This window comes from Varanus komodoensis, unplaced genomic scaffold (genome assembly GCF_004798865.1).
Source record: "Varanus komodoensis strain SLA01 unplaced genomic scaffold, ASM479886v1 scaffold36, whole genome shotgun sequence".
In the NCBI taxonomy this organism is placed as follows: Eukaryota; Metazoa; Chordata; class Lepidosauria; order Squamata; family Varanidae; genus Varanus; species Varanus komodoensis.
In genome coordinates, this window is record NW_025335873.1 from 7,988,099 (window position 1) to 8,001,891 (window position 13,793).

At 55.9% G+C, this 13,793-nt stretch overlaps 2 protein-coding genes across 2 annotated transcripts in view; both read right to left on the reverse strand.

Annotated features, from left to right (window-relative positions):
• Nucleotides 1-5,225, reverse strand: part of FPGS (folylpolyglutamate synthase) — a 23,465-nt gene extending 18,240 nt beyond the window's left edge. The window contains exons 1-2 of the mRNA XM_044440018.1: nucleotides 5,159-5,225; nucleotides 2,191-2,304 (exon numbers count right to left, since the gene is read on the reverse strand). Coding sequence (XP_044295953.1) covers nucleotides 2,191-2,223 — 33 coding nt within the window. The 5' untranslated portion in view covers nucleotides 2,224-2,304; nucleotides 5,159-5,225. The remainder of the gene's footprint in view (nucleotides 1-2,190; nucleotides 2,305-5,158) is intronic.
• On the reverse strand, nucleotides 4,110-12,352 carry CDK9 (cyclin dependent kinase 9). The gene is made up of 7 exons (XM_044440019.1): nucleotides 12,212-12,352; nucleotides 10,032-10,113; nucleotides 8,816-8,906; nucleotides 8,301-8,467; nucleotides 7,865-8,036; nucleotides 6,515-6,663; nucleotides 4,110-5,695 (listed from the first exon to the last, which is right to left on the reverse strand). Exons 1-7 carry the CDS (start codon nucleotides 12,301-12,303, stop codon nucleotides 5,330-5,332), a joined length of 1,119 nt encoding a protein of 372 aa, XP_044295954.1. The 5' UTR covers nucleotides 12,304-12,352; the 3' UTR covers nucleotides 4,110-5,329.
• Nucleotides 12,353-13,793: the final 1,441 nt, after the last annotated feature.

Here is a 13,793-nt window from a genome sequence, read left to right on the forward strand (position 1 = left end):
GGCCAATGGCGGGCTGGCAGCCCGGAGAGCGGGCGGGCTAGAGGCGCCGCCCCGCCCCGCCCCGCCCCGCCCCGCCCCGCGTGCTCCCGAGGGTCGGGCTGCAGCGCCCAGCAGCCGCAGCTAGCCCGCGGGAAGCGTGGAGCTGGCCGCGCTCCAGGCGTTTGGGACTGCAACTCCCATCAGTCCCAGCCTGCACGGCCTGGGAACACCACTGCCGCTAGACGTAGGCTAACTGCGCCTGAGCTTGGAAGGTTGTGCAAAGTGCGGGCTCTCTTCGGAGGGGACTGCAATTCCCAGCATCCCCGCCCACCCTGGCTGAGGTGGCTGGAAACGGTAGCCCAAACCGCAAACTCTGACACTAGAGCATTGCTGAGGTCTCTCTCCGGTCCACGTATCGTGAGAGAGGAGCCGTGCTGGAGCTCCGGAGCCTGCGTTAAGAGTGCAATCCCGTGCATCGTAGGCAGAAAAGGTCCTGCAACTGCCAGCATCGGAGAACCACCCCGAAGGCTTGTTAGCTTTGAAATAAAATAGGCTAAATCACATACTGCCCAGAAAGCAGAAGGATACACCTCTCTTCCCCATAGCACTCAGCTGGGTTATGCAGTGAAGCTGAACCGTGGGAGATTCTGGACAAAGGATCTGGCTTCTTTGCACAAAGTCCCTCTACGGTTCTTACAGGATTCACGATCGCCATCCACTTGGACAGCTTAAAAAGGATCAGACTAGTTAATGCAGATGAAAGCCGCCTGTGCCTATTATATCTGCTCCGGGATCAGAACCCTCAAATACCCGTCTCCAAGAAAGCTGGGAGGACACGTCACACAACATCCCGCTTGTGGATTTCTTGGCAGAGGCAGCTTGGCCAATGTGGAGATAGGGAGGCTTCTGGCCTGATCCCACAGGGCGCTTATTCTAACAGGCATTTTCACCAGTTTAGAGTGGGTAAGCGCGCAGGGTTGGGACCCACGAGATCTGGGCTCGAGTCCCCACTCCGCCGTGCAGCTCGCACGGTAACTTTGGGCCAGTCACTCACTCTCAGCCCAACTTACATCACAGGGTGGTGGTTGTGGGAATAAGGTGGAGAGAATTATGTAAACTACCTTGAGTTCCTTGGAAAGAAAAAAGGTGGAATAGAAATATGATGAATAAATAGGATCTCTAGGGATTCCAGTTAGGCTGTGGATGCTGCAGTGGTGAGAATGGTGGGCGTGGACACGGGCACATCATCACGAGCAAGTATTTTAACACCCCCCCCCCCACCAGTTGGGAGACACCGCCAGAGCAGCTCAGCTTGAGGCTTCCCAGCCGTGCAGTGTCCGATGCGGCCAGCGCCCAGTGGTTGGGCAGGGCCATAGGTCAGTGCGCCACGCCAAGCCCCAGGTTCATCTTCTGGCATGTCTAAGCTTGGGAAGGATTCCTGCCTGCACCTCTGGAGAGCCATGGCTGCCGGTCAGGGTCCGGCACACTGGGCTGGACGGCCCACGAGTCTGGTCCCGTGCAAAGCTTCCGTCTGTGTCCTTGTCGTGAATCACCCAGAGATCTTTGGCTATGAAGCAGTACAGAAATGGAACAAGCAGCAGCAGCAGCAGCTCCTTGCAACACAGGCCGGCCCGGCACACAAAGGCTCTCTGTCTTTGCGTAATTACTGGCGTGCCTGCTTCTCCCGTTCCCCACGTGGACGTCCCATGCCGCACCGTTTGCCTAATGTCCCTGAAGTACGCAGCCATGTCCTGCGAACCGAGTGAGCTGCACGCGGGGGCGGGCGTGCTTTCGGAAGCACCCCAACCCTCCACGTCATGGCTTCTGGGGTGGTTCGGAAGCCGTCCCTGCCACGCGCCTGAGCGGTTCCGACGAAGCGGCAAGCCACGGGCCACGAGCGTCACTGGGAGTGGGAGAAGCAACACGGCAGCTCGCTTCCCCCGGCAATCCGGGGGCCAACCCGGCCAGTTTCCACGGCAGACCTCATGCAGCTGGCTTTGCCATAAGCCAGCCCAGAAGCACCGAGGGCCCCCAAAAGCCACACGTCCGTGTGCCACCCGTGCGCAAGCGGCACGCTCCCCAGATCTGCACACTCGCGCGGCCCAGCGTCGGAGGACGACGCTCGCCACCCTGGCCCACTTCCCCCTGCTTGAGACAGAAGTCGCACGGGTCGGAGTCCCACCCCGGGGGGGGGAGCGCACGCAACTCTACCTTGAACGTCTCTCGGGCCAGTCTCTTCTCCATTGCGATGCGCCAGACGGCCGGGGCTGCGCGGTCTCGCGCCAGGGCAGCGTGCGTCCAAGTGCTTTCGACTGGCTCCCGAGGCTGGTTAAACAACAACCGGCAGAGCACCCAGGAGCTGGCGTCTGCGCCTGGACGCTCGCCCTCCGCCCCCACCCCCAGGGCTTTGTTTGGTTAGCCCGTGACTCCGGAGGCTGCTCCGCCAAGGTCTCCAGACCTCCTGGCTGTGCTGTTTCGGCGCCTGCGTTTCTCCACGGACAGATACGCATGTGGCACGCACGGGGGGAGCTCCGCTGAACGAGAGCGGGTCTGGGGAAGCGCCTCTCCTCTGGCGGCAGCACACAGCCAGGGACAGCCCTTCTCCGCCACGAATTTGCCCAATTCCCTCGGAAAGCCAGGCAAACTGCTGGCTGCCATTGTGGCAGGAGTTTGGCTAAGCACTGTGTGGGGCCCTCCCTTTTTTCCTGTCCCGAATCTCCCGTCCATCAGCCTCATGGGCTCTAGGAAGAGGAAGGAGCGAGGGAGAGACATCTCCTGCCACGTTCTCCACCGCACACGCAATCCTGGACCCCTCTGTCAGGGTGTCCTTGGCTCCCCATCTTTCTCAGCCAGCTATCTCAGACATTGTACTCCTTCCTCCTAGGGGAGCTGCTCCTGCCCCCCCCCCGACCATGCTCGTTGCCCTTCCCTGCACTTTCCCCAGCTCTACGGTGTCCTTTCTCACGCAGGGCACCCAGATCACAACCCCTGTACACAACAGTCCAGAACAAACCGCACTGCAGCCTTGATCCAGGCCTGTATGAAACTGGCCGTTTTATTTTCGATTCCTCTCCTAGTTTTATGCCTAACGCGGTCCAATCCCCTGAGAAAACTATTCTCTGATGCTCTCGTGGCACCAGGCCTAAGAAACCCGAACGAGTCACATGGTGTACACAGCGCCGACCTCCAGCGAAGCAAAACAGGCAGGTTTCCTCTGCTGCCAACACCACCCGCGGCCTGAGGCTGCCGTGACACCCGCCCCCCTCCCCGCAGTGGCAGGGCAGTCCCCAGGGGCAGTAGCACGTTCTGAAGGCCCTGCTGCCCCCTGGGAGAAACACACCGCCATGGGCAACTGTCCCATCGAGCGTCTGTATGGACACACTCTCACTGCAGCGCTGGGCACTGCCCTGGGAGGGAGAGGCGGGAGACCCTGAAAACACGCGTTATTCCCAGAACACCTGGGGGTAGAAAAAGGGGGGTCCAGAGGGACTGCATGGAATTGTGTTTCGCACCAAGTTGTGCCGTCTACTTCTGAGCAGGAATGCCTAAAATCTTTTTTTGTCCCAAGGGCAGAACCCAAGTTCAGAGACAAGCGTGGGAACTGCATTCCAGGGTTGCAGGGTGGGGCGAGGCCAAAAACACCCGCTCGCCATCACTTTACGCTCTTCTGGTCTTAAAGGGAAGCACTTCCGCCATTTAGGATGAGGAAAGACACTGGGCAGAGGTCTGGAAAGCAGCAACCATCAGTGGTTAAGGCCTTCGCATCAGAGGGACCAGGTTGCTGGTGTTTAAGCGGCTTAGATGCTGCTCAGCATCCTCCCAAGGGATGTCGACCAAGAATCCAGCTGCTTTCCCGTGAGAGAAAGTGTCCAGCTTGCCCCTCATCAGAATGGCATTTGTTTCTTTGAACAGTGTTATCAAGGAAATGTACCTAGTTCCCCCTTTGATCTTCACAATGATCCTGTGGGGTGGGACTGGTATTAGGGAAAGAGAAGTGATTCAGAGTCACCCAACGGCCACCAAAACCAGGGAGCGGGGCGGATTTGAGCTCAGATCTCATCTGACCATGAAACACAGCAAAACTTGGTTCATGTCTGCAATCTAACAAAGCAAGGGGGTCCCACACAGTACAGGAGAGGAAAGGCAATATCTTTAATTTCATTTTAGATCATTCTTCATAGTACTACTGGGGAAAAAAAAACAGCCAACAGAACATGATGAGGTTCAGTAGGGATAACTCTCTCGCCTGTACCTGGAATTTTCAGGTCTTACCAGAGCAGAAGGAAAAGAAGCTCTTTCCCATGCTTGCTAGGTCCAAGGAATTGAGCATTCATTGCTGCTGCTAAATAAAAAAAGGTGATGCCAAGCAAGAGACATTTTGACGGAGCTAAGTCGCAGCAGCATGGGGGGAAGGTCTCCAGACATCAGAGTCCTCCAAGGAAAGCAAAAAACCCCCAAGCTTGTGGGGTGAGACCGGGCACTGAGAAGGCCAAGCTGATGTCCAGCCCGTGGTAAATGAAGGAAGAAAAGATACAGGTTGGGTTCCAGAGCTAATCATGTACTGTGAACCTGCCTGGTTCCCAGCCAGTGAAGTCTGGAGCTGCAGCCAGGCACTGGGGGGGGGGGGGGGGGGACTTGCCCAGGGAAGGCTGGGGCAAGCTGGGTGGAATCAAGCAACGTCACTCAAGACCTAGCGAGGGTTTCCTTGATTTCAGAGAGTCTGACCTGTGGCGTGCCTAAACCGGGCTCCAATTCTGGGAAGGGAGAACGCCCAGCGCCTTGTTCCACCACACAACGGATAGCTGGTGCGTAGCGGCAGCAGGAAACTCCGCCAGCTGCTTACAGACCCAAACCAACAACGCGATGCAGGCAGAGCTTCCTGAACCAAGCGGGCACCCCCTTCCCGAGAAGATCCATGCCCACCCCCTCTTCCCGACTCAGCCCTGTGGCTGCTCCACCCGTGCTGTGCGACACCACAGGGCCGTGGGGGACTCGGCGCACACCCCACCCGTCAGTCCCGAAAAGCCGGGGCGGGGCGTTTGGCGAGGGCCACCCACTTGCCTGGCTCGGGAAGTCCGGCAAGGCCCTTCAGCTCCAGGAGGGGGAAACGAGGTCATTTCGGCACCTTGGAGAGCAGCGGTGCATCAACTCGACAACGGCTGGGCAGAGAGTTCGGTACCTTTCCGTGCGGCTCGGCTCCACGGCGCCTGGACAGGGGCTCTTTTCCACGAGGGAGTGGATGCGGTCCCAACTCAACTCTGCGGTGATCCCATCGAGGAAAGTCGGGGGGACGGGGTGGAAAAGGGCACAGAACCTCCCAACGGAATCCAGACTGCCTCTTCCTCCGCCGTCAGAAGACTCGGTCGTACTCTGCCTGGTTGGTCGCCGCCGGATTCCTGCCCTGATTGGCCGGCTGCTGCGGCATGTGCCCGCCTCGCCTCCTGGGGGGAGCGAGGTACTCGAACATGGACTGGCTGTGGGTGGACAGCATGTTCTTGAGGTCAGAGGGCATCGGGTCGGACCAGAAGAAGTCGTGATTGAGGGCATCGTCACTGTCTATCCTCTGGGTCGGGTCGAGCACCAGGAGTTTGTCGATGAGATCCAAAGCGTAGGGATCTTTCACGTAGGCCTTCAGCCGCTCCTTCACCTTGCGCTTTTGCCCTTTGGGCAGTTCCAGCTTCTGGTAAAGTTCGTATTTATCCACGTTGGGCCAGACCTAAAACGTTATCGGCAGGAGAGAAACAGCAGAGAGAGAGGAAAAGGAGTCTTGCCTCAGGTTCAAAAGATTTCAGATTCAAAACGCCTTCCTTGGTTTGTTTCAGCCCATTTTATAAGCGCTTTTTCCCCCCATCGGGAAACGCATCAGCACTGTAAAGATAAACATTGCAAGCCCTCACTTAGACTACTGCCATGGGACCACCCTTAAAGACTGTCTGGAAATTGCATTTCAAATACAGCTGCTAGGTTGCTACACTGGAACCCCCATCTCAGGGAGTTCTCCGCATCAAGACTCCATGCACCATTTCAGCTGTTGATGCACTTCTTCAAAGAATCGGAAGCCCTGAGAGCAGGAAACCTGGAAGTGGAGCTGCTTTTCAAAGTCCAGAGGAAAAAAGAATGGACTTAAAAAAATATTCTACTGGACTGGACGCTGAATGTACCCCTCAGCCAGGGGATCAGCTTGGGTTAATAGTAACATATACCGAAAAAGAGCAAAAGGAAGAGCACCTATTTAAATACACCACCCCACTCTTAGCCTAGAACTCCTAAAGCCATGACTTACTAGATGCGCTCGGACAGGGACCTACAGAGCTTCTTCCACTTCAGGTCCCTGGGTGTCGGACTGCAACTCCTATCATTCCCAACAAGGGTCATCGGGCGACTGGAACCCATGCTTGGCTGCAGGGGCAGGGGCGCAACGAGGATGGTGTCTTCAGACCAGCCTGCCCCAGTGTGGTGCCTCCCGGACTGGATCTCCCATAATCCCCCACCTATTTCCTCCTGGGTCCTGCCTGCGAAGGCCTCCAGGACCTACCTCTGGGGTGATGGAGCCGCAGAGCTGACTGATGAGCGTCAGCTGGTGCTGCTCGGTGTTCCCCTGCATGATGGGGCTCCGCGTCCACATCTCGGCCATGATGCAGCCTGCGCCCCAGAGGTCGATGGGGGGTCCATAATCGCGTTCTCCTAACAGGAGGATCTTTCATTAATCTTGGTAGACCAGGACTGGGCAACCCCCTCGATAAGAGATCGGCGGCAGAGGCCCTCCTCCGGGAGCCCTCCGTGAAGGACATTAGGAGGGTGAGTACCCGGAGGAGGGCCTTCTCTGTGGTGGTGCCCCACCTGTGGAATGCGCTCCCCAGAGAGGTCCGCCTGTCCGTCGTTATTTGCTTTTCGGCGCCAGGCCAAGACCTTTTTATTTAAACGTCATTTTAATTGTTGAATTTGTTGATTTTATATTTATGCCGGGATGTCTCCAGATTTTTATGTAACAGTATAGTTATTTATTTGTATTGGAAGCTGCGCCGAGGCTTTTGCGAATGGGGGGGCATAAAAGTGTTCCAAAATAAATGAATGAATGAATGAATGCAATGCAATGCAGCTTTAGTCACATCTGCCATGCGCTGCTTACCAGGCCGAGCTCAAAACGCTGGCTTCATATTTTGGAAGCGCAAAATAGGCAAGGCGCCAGCTTCTTTGTTTACAGAAGGCATTTATATACTGTTATTATTTAACTACTTCAATGCTATACCGCCCCACAGCCAAAGCTCTCTGGGATGTTTACGCAGTCCATAGAAGCAGGTGATAAAACTGTCATTGAAATATCAGACTAGATATGTACAAGTTTACAACAGCTAAAAAGCAGGTAATAAAAACAGACAGTAACAAGGAAGCAAAACAGCTGGTGATTTCCTCGCTCTGCTGGGTGGTCAAGCAAGCCTTTAAAAGCCTCAGAAAAGAGGCCAATTTAAGCTGGTGCTCAAAAGGTGTCCGATTTGGTGCCCGCCAGACCAGTGGAGAAGTTATTCCATAGCTGGAGGGGCCCCCACAAAGGAACCCCCCCCCGTTGCCACCCTCTGCCATTCCCTCAGAACTGCCACTCAGAAGGAGGCCTCATCTTGTTCCTCATATTTATACCAAGCCAGCACACGATGCAAATTGAAAACTAAGAAGCATAATACAATCTAACCGGTCTACTAAAATAATAAAGACCAACTGAATGCAGTGGGACGCGTCTCAGAGAACTATTTAAGACGGCCGCGTTTGTGTACTGTTATTGTCCCTCTATGAGCTAACAAAACCTGACGACGCAAACAGGAAAGAAGAGCGACCTTTTGCAGGTACCAAGGAAGAGGCCGTCCCCTCCCCTCCTCCGTTGTTCACTCACCCAGAAGCAGCTCCGGCGGCCGGTACCAGAGAGTCACCACCCGGTTGGTGTAGCGGTTCGGCTGGCTGTTCTTGGCGAGGCTGAACGCCCGGGCCAAGCCGAAGTCGGCCAGCTTCAAGACGCCGTCCCGCGTGATGAGCACGTTGGCGGCTTTCATGTCTCTGTGCAAGATCTGGAGGCGGGAAAAGCAGGCGGCTTCTTTGGGAAACGGTGTCAGGAAAAGCCACAGGCTGGGAGCGAGCGAAGCTGCCCTGGGGTACGGAGCCGACCGGGTGCCCTCTGGACGTGCGGGGCGATGACGCAACTCCCAGCATCCCTCACCTGGGGAGTTCTGGGAGCTGTAGCCCACCTGGAAGGCACCCCGCGGTGGGAGGCCGCTGTATTTCGGTCCCATCAGGAGCCCCGGAAGTGTCGGGCGGGGGAAGTGCCTGCTCACCTTGTTCCGGTGGATGTAGTACAGGCCGTTCAGAAGCATCTGCATCACCTTCTTGATCTCCGAGAGGGTGAACTTGACGTGGGCGTTGCTGAGGAGCCCGGCCAGGTCGTGCTCGCAGAAGTCAAAGACCAGGTAGATGCTTCCCTTGCAGCGGTTGTACGGAGAGGCTGCGAGGGCCCAAAAGGAAAGCCGCTGCCACCCGGAGCCTCGCCTGACCCTGAGCAGCAGGTGGCGGGCCTGGTGGCCGGTCCGATAGCTGCCCGGCCACTGATGGCATGGCTTCGTGTGTCGGCGGAGCTCCATGCGGGAGAGGGGGGGTGAAGGGCACCTGGGTCCAAGCGCCCTGCACCCCGCAAACCAGCAGCATGCGTGCGCATGGGCCTCCTAAAGCGGAAGCACCTTCTCCTCTCACAGAAGCCGGCCCGCCCCCGCCCGTGGAGACACCAGCTCTGCAACCCAAAACCCCTGGAGGGCACCGGATTCGGAGAGCCTGAACGAAATGTTTCATGCTGTACCTTTGGTCCTGCAGATTTCAATGAGATTCACGACATTTTCATGCTTCAGCAGCTGGAGAATTTTGATCTCCCGTAGGGCTGTGATTGGGAACTAGAGAGAAAGGCAGACCGTGAGACCACTGGGGGAACACCCCAAACATGCGTGTAACCACTCCCTACATGGCACCCTGCTGGATGGAGTGAAGCACAACTCCCATCAGCCCTGGCCAGCCAGCATGGCCAATGCCTTATGGGAGCTGTACCGAGTCCAGGGGAGCAGGCGGGGACAGAAAGTCAGATAAACAGGTAGGCACTCCTTATTCCCCTGAGCTGGGGAATTACCGGATTCTCCTAGAACTTAAGACATAGGAGCCCGGCTGGCACCTTCTACCACAAAGCCCTAAGCTCGGAACTTTGAGCAGTGCCAAACTGAAGGTTCTGGATTTAATACCAGGACTAACCTGGAACGAAGCACCTGACAGAGCTCGGGATGCTGCAGAAGCCCCCACCTCCCCTCACCGGCACAAGATGTTCTCACTGGCTACACATGCGTAGGACTGAGCCTTGATTTACACTGGGAAAGGGCGGGTGTGGGGAAGGCAAGAAAAGGCACGGGAGAACTGGCAAATCTTTGGAAACAGCACCTTAGGCCAAGAAAACACGAGTTAGCTAAACCCACAGACGTTACCTAAGTGGGCTTTTTAAGCAGGGTGGGACGGGACAGTGGCCTTGAATCACCAGGCAAAAAGAGGAACACAAACTCTCATTGTACCTGCGCCCACACCCACTTTTACAAGCATTTTTTTAATCTGCAGTGCAGTGAGCCTCCTTCGCTTCCCATCGGCTGGCTGACTACTTCGCTTAGCCCTCTGTGCCTGGGAGCGAGAAGCCCAGCCAATGCTGTGTCATCTAATTGGGGAGGAGCCCCCCCCACAACGCAAGACAGGGCACGCAGGATGTATAGCAAGCGCGTGCAGGCCGCTCTTTTGCCAACGTTTTCGCAGGCAGCTAGAGAAGAAGAAGCATTTCTTGACGTCTGAAGAAGCACCAGACTGGCCAGCAACTGCACCGAAGTCGCATAAACCTGCACCAGTCGCATAAACCGAAGTCGCATAAACCTGAATTTTCTGGGATCCCACCTGGGAGACATATTCAAGCTGTTTAATTTTCCATCCTCACAACTCCCCCCCACCACCACCACATGCAAATAAAAATAAAAACCACCGTGCGAGCTTACCCCTTCTTTTTCATTCTCCATCAACACTTTCTTCAGGGCCACTTTTTTACCCGTCTGGCGATGCTTTGCTTTGAACACCTCCCTGTAGGATAAATGGAGGCAGAATTAAGATTTACCAGGCGGTGACCACGGGGAATTGAGACAGAGACTACCTTTCTGCACAGAGAGCGGCCTTGGCTGGCCCATGCCAGGCGTGGCACGGAACCTCTGCTGGGTGCAAAGGGACGCCCGACGGAACGCCCAGCCTCGGAAGCAATCCGAAGCAGAATGCCAGTTGCTGGGAGACTAACCGTAGAGACGAACAGCACCGGGCTTCTGGAAGACAGTAGCTTAAAGCCCATGTTGGGGATCCGAGAGCATCTTTGAATGTGGAAGGGGGGGGGGCTGCCTTAGGTGACCCTCTGTTTTCTATTGTCCCAGTGTGACTTTTCTAGCTGTGAGTATTACAGAGACAGGCCTACACCGCATGTGAAAAGGGACACAGGAGGCATCTTCAGCCAGGTAAGAATTCAGAGCATGGCTTCCTAGCACACAGACCTGGAACCAATAAGACTTACTTCTGCTAGGCATGCTGTGGATCATTTGTCATGATCAACCCGCTGCGGTTTCCAGGCGGGTGAAACAACAAGAGGAGCTGCCTGTTATTTAGGGCTGATGAGCATCATAGTCCCAAACACCTGGAAGGCCCACGGCTGTGTAAAGCAATGCCACTGAATATCCAAAAAGCCTCAAAGCCCACAGAGGCATTTGACTTTTAAGCAGACATTTGGGCTGCATGTGATTCCAGCTCTACCTTCTTTTTTTCATTTTGCTCCAAGGATTTCACACTCTGAAGAAAGCAGGGCGAGTCGCCCACAGAGGAGACAGGTAGCAAGAAAGCAAAAAAGACCCCGGGGACGGGGAGGGGAGGCAGTGCGTAGAAGAGACACTGCGAAGCAACTCTTTAGAGCCCAGTGTGCTGTTAGGGAGGGAAGGAAAGGCAGGAAGAAGACAAAGCCAGGAAAAGTAGATGCCAGAGGTGAAAGGTGACTTTAGCTTAAAGGGGTAAGTAGCTAAGGGAGACACTGGGGACTCCTGGAGAGACCACCTTCTGCAGGTAGGAGAGTATTTGGTGGGAGATATTAGGCAGGAAGCAGCTCGGGGGGATATCATTGCCGCTTACCATGGGCATTTAGAGCCGCTTACCATTTAGAGCCGCTTACCGCTTACCATGGCAAAAGACGGGGAGCCGGGTCAGGAGGCGACTGGGAGCCATAAGGAGCTAGTGTGGTGCACTGGTTAGAAGGGTGGGAGGAGGGAGACCCGGGGTCTTAGCCCCCACACAGTCACGAAGCTCCCTGAGTGCCTTTGGGCGAGTCAGTGACTCTCGGCCTAATCTACCTCACAGGGGTGTTGCGAGGATTAAACGGAGGAAAGACTCCTGCAAGCTGCCTTGGACTGCTTGCAAACAGGGTGGAACACCCATCTAGTGATGCATTCTTTTCGGCACACAGCCAACCCCTTTTTATTTTCCCAGCATTTTAAGATTTAAATGGTTATTTTAATCGAGGTTTTATAGAAGATGATCCTGTGCTTTAGTTTGTTTTACTGTAAAACCGCCCTGAGACTCTTGGTAAGAGGATGTATAGAAAAGCTTCAACTAAATCGATAAATGTAACTAAATCGAGGCTTTCTGCGATGGGGGCGTCATAACAATGTTATAAATAAATAAATAAAACAGATAAATAAATAAAAATAAAGGGAGGGACAAGAGCCAGAGAGCCTCCAGAGAATGCAAGCAGGGGAGCGACGGAGGGGGCGACAGAGAGAGAAAAGATTCTTGGGGAAGCCTAAGGAGCAGGGAACTGGGGGAGCCTTAGGGTAAATTTTATTAATTCATGTGTTTGTTTAACGCTTGTCTATCCCCCCCTTCACCGTGTCGCAGGGCGGTGCCACAATGACACTCAAGGAAGTGCAGCGGGAGTACACAGACCCACGAACGGGGGCTGCCAACGGAGAGCGAGGCTGGGGGAAGCCCCCCGGGGTCGCCGGCCAGGAGGGGAGCTGGCTGTGCCTGCGCGCCGGGCCGGCGGCCTACCTCGCGGGGACGCTGTGCGGGCGCGGCGGGCGGGGCCGCGAGTCCCCGGGCCGCGTGCACGGGGGGGGCGGCAGGGGCGCCGCCCGCCCGCTCGCTCACTCACCCGAAGGTGCCCTGCCCGATCTTGGCCAGCTTCTCGTACTTGGAGACCTCGTCGCAGTAGGGGCACTCCACCGTGTCGTACTGCTTGGCCATGGCGGCGGCGGCGGCGCCCCCCGCGCCGTCTTCTGGCTGCCGGCGGCCTCCGTCCGAGGGGCGCAGGGGCGCGCTTCCGGGCGCGCTTCCGCCCGGCCGCTCCATTTCCTCTTCCTCCGCCGCCGCCGCCGCCAGGCCCGCGCGCCTGCGCCGGATCCGGGGCGCCGCCGCGGGGCACGCCGGGAGGTGTAGTCCGGGCGGGCGCGGCGCGAACGGGGCGGAAGCGCCCTCTGGGAGGGGCGGACGGCAGAGCCCCCTCTGCAGAGCGTGGACTGCAACTCCCATCAGCGACTCGGGGGCGGAGGGCTCCTCGCCTTCCTTTCTTCCCCTGTCTGCCTTTGCCTGACAGGCAGAAATCCAACCGGTGCAGAAGTCACGAGATAGCCGGACTTGGGCGAAGTCGCGCCTGGTGAAGGGCTGCCTGCTCAGGGCAGCGGGGCAGCCTCCGAGTCCTGGGAATCGCCCTTTCCAGAGCTCCATCCTGCATTTCGGATTTTGTTTTTCTTTGTTTTTTGGCCCCTGGCCAAGACCTTTTTATTTAAACGCTATTTTAACTGTTAATGGTTTACTTGTTGACTTTAAACTGACCAGGTTGTTTCCACTATTTTATTTTATGCATTTTATTTATTTGATTAATTTTTTTGCATTTTATACGGGATTTTAATGATTGTAAGCCGCCCCGAGGCTCATGCGATGGGGCGGCATATAACTTGTCTAAATAAATAAATAAATTTTTCTTTCTTCTTTCCAGACCAGCAAACTGCAAGGGCAAAGTCCGTCTTTTTGAGGGATGTGAGAGGAAGCTGAGCTGGCTCTGCACCAGCTTTGTGCCCGCCGTGGCCACCCGGCCTGCTCGCTCAGGGACGCCACCAGCAGATGCGAGGCCAGGATACCTCCCGCAGCTCCTCCCGCAACTGGGCTCCAGTTGATTGTTCCCATTTTTTTTCTGAGCCTCCGCAGGCTGCTTTTCTCACCTTCACATTTGATCAAGAGGCTGTGTTTCATTTTACGTTTTGCCTTACTGTTAAACCATCCCGAGACTTCGGCAAGGGACAGTCTAAAAAGTTTTAAATAAATACATAAATAAATAAAATCCCAGTACTTTTACATTCTTCAGTGCCCGTCTTCGGTTTCCATGGGGCAAGGGCATTCTCCTAGAGGAGCGGCGGCCAAGCTCAGCTCCAGCATCGCTGCCCATCCCTCAGGGTTTGGGGGACTCGCTTGCTTGAACCTGGGCAGGCCCACTTCCTTCCTCCTGGGCCCCCAGCATCTCCTGACGTTTCCTCCCTAGTTCATCAGCTCTTTGGCAGAGGAGATGCATAACAATGGCCGCATTTGTTCCCTGGACCGAAGGAAGTCTGGGGTTCCTGCCATTGGGCAGTATTTGCAGTGCTGGTCACATCACAACGGAGGCTGAGCTTAGCAAGGACCTGCAGCGAGGCCCTAAACTGCAAACTGCACATGGCCGGAGGCAAAAAAATGGAAAGACA

Coding starts and splice junctions, on each gene's coding strand:
- CDK9 (XM_044440019.1), bottom strand. CDS start 12,303: ATGGCCAAGCAGTACGACACGGTGGAGTGCCCCTACTGCGACGAGGTC. Junction 8,037..8,300: donor ACTACATCCACCGGAACAAG/GTGAGCAGGCAC, acceptor TCCCGCCTCCAG/ATCTTGCACAGAGACATGAA. Junction 5,696..6,514: donor GCGGCTCCATCACCCCAGAG/GTAGGTCCTGGA, acceptor ATAACGTTTTAG/GTCTGGCCCAACGTGGATAA.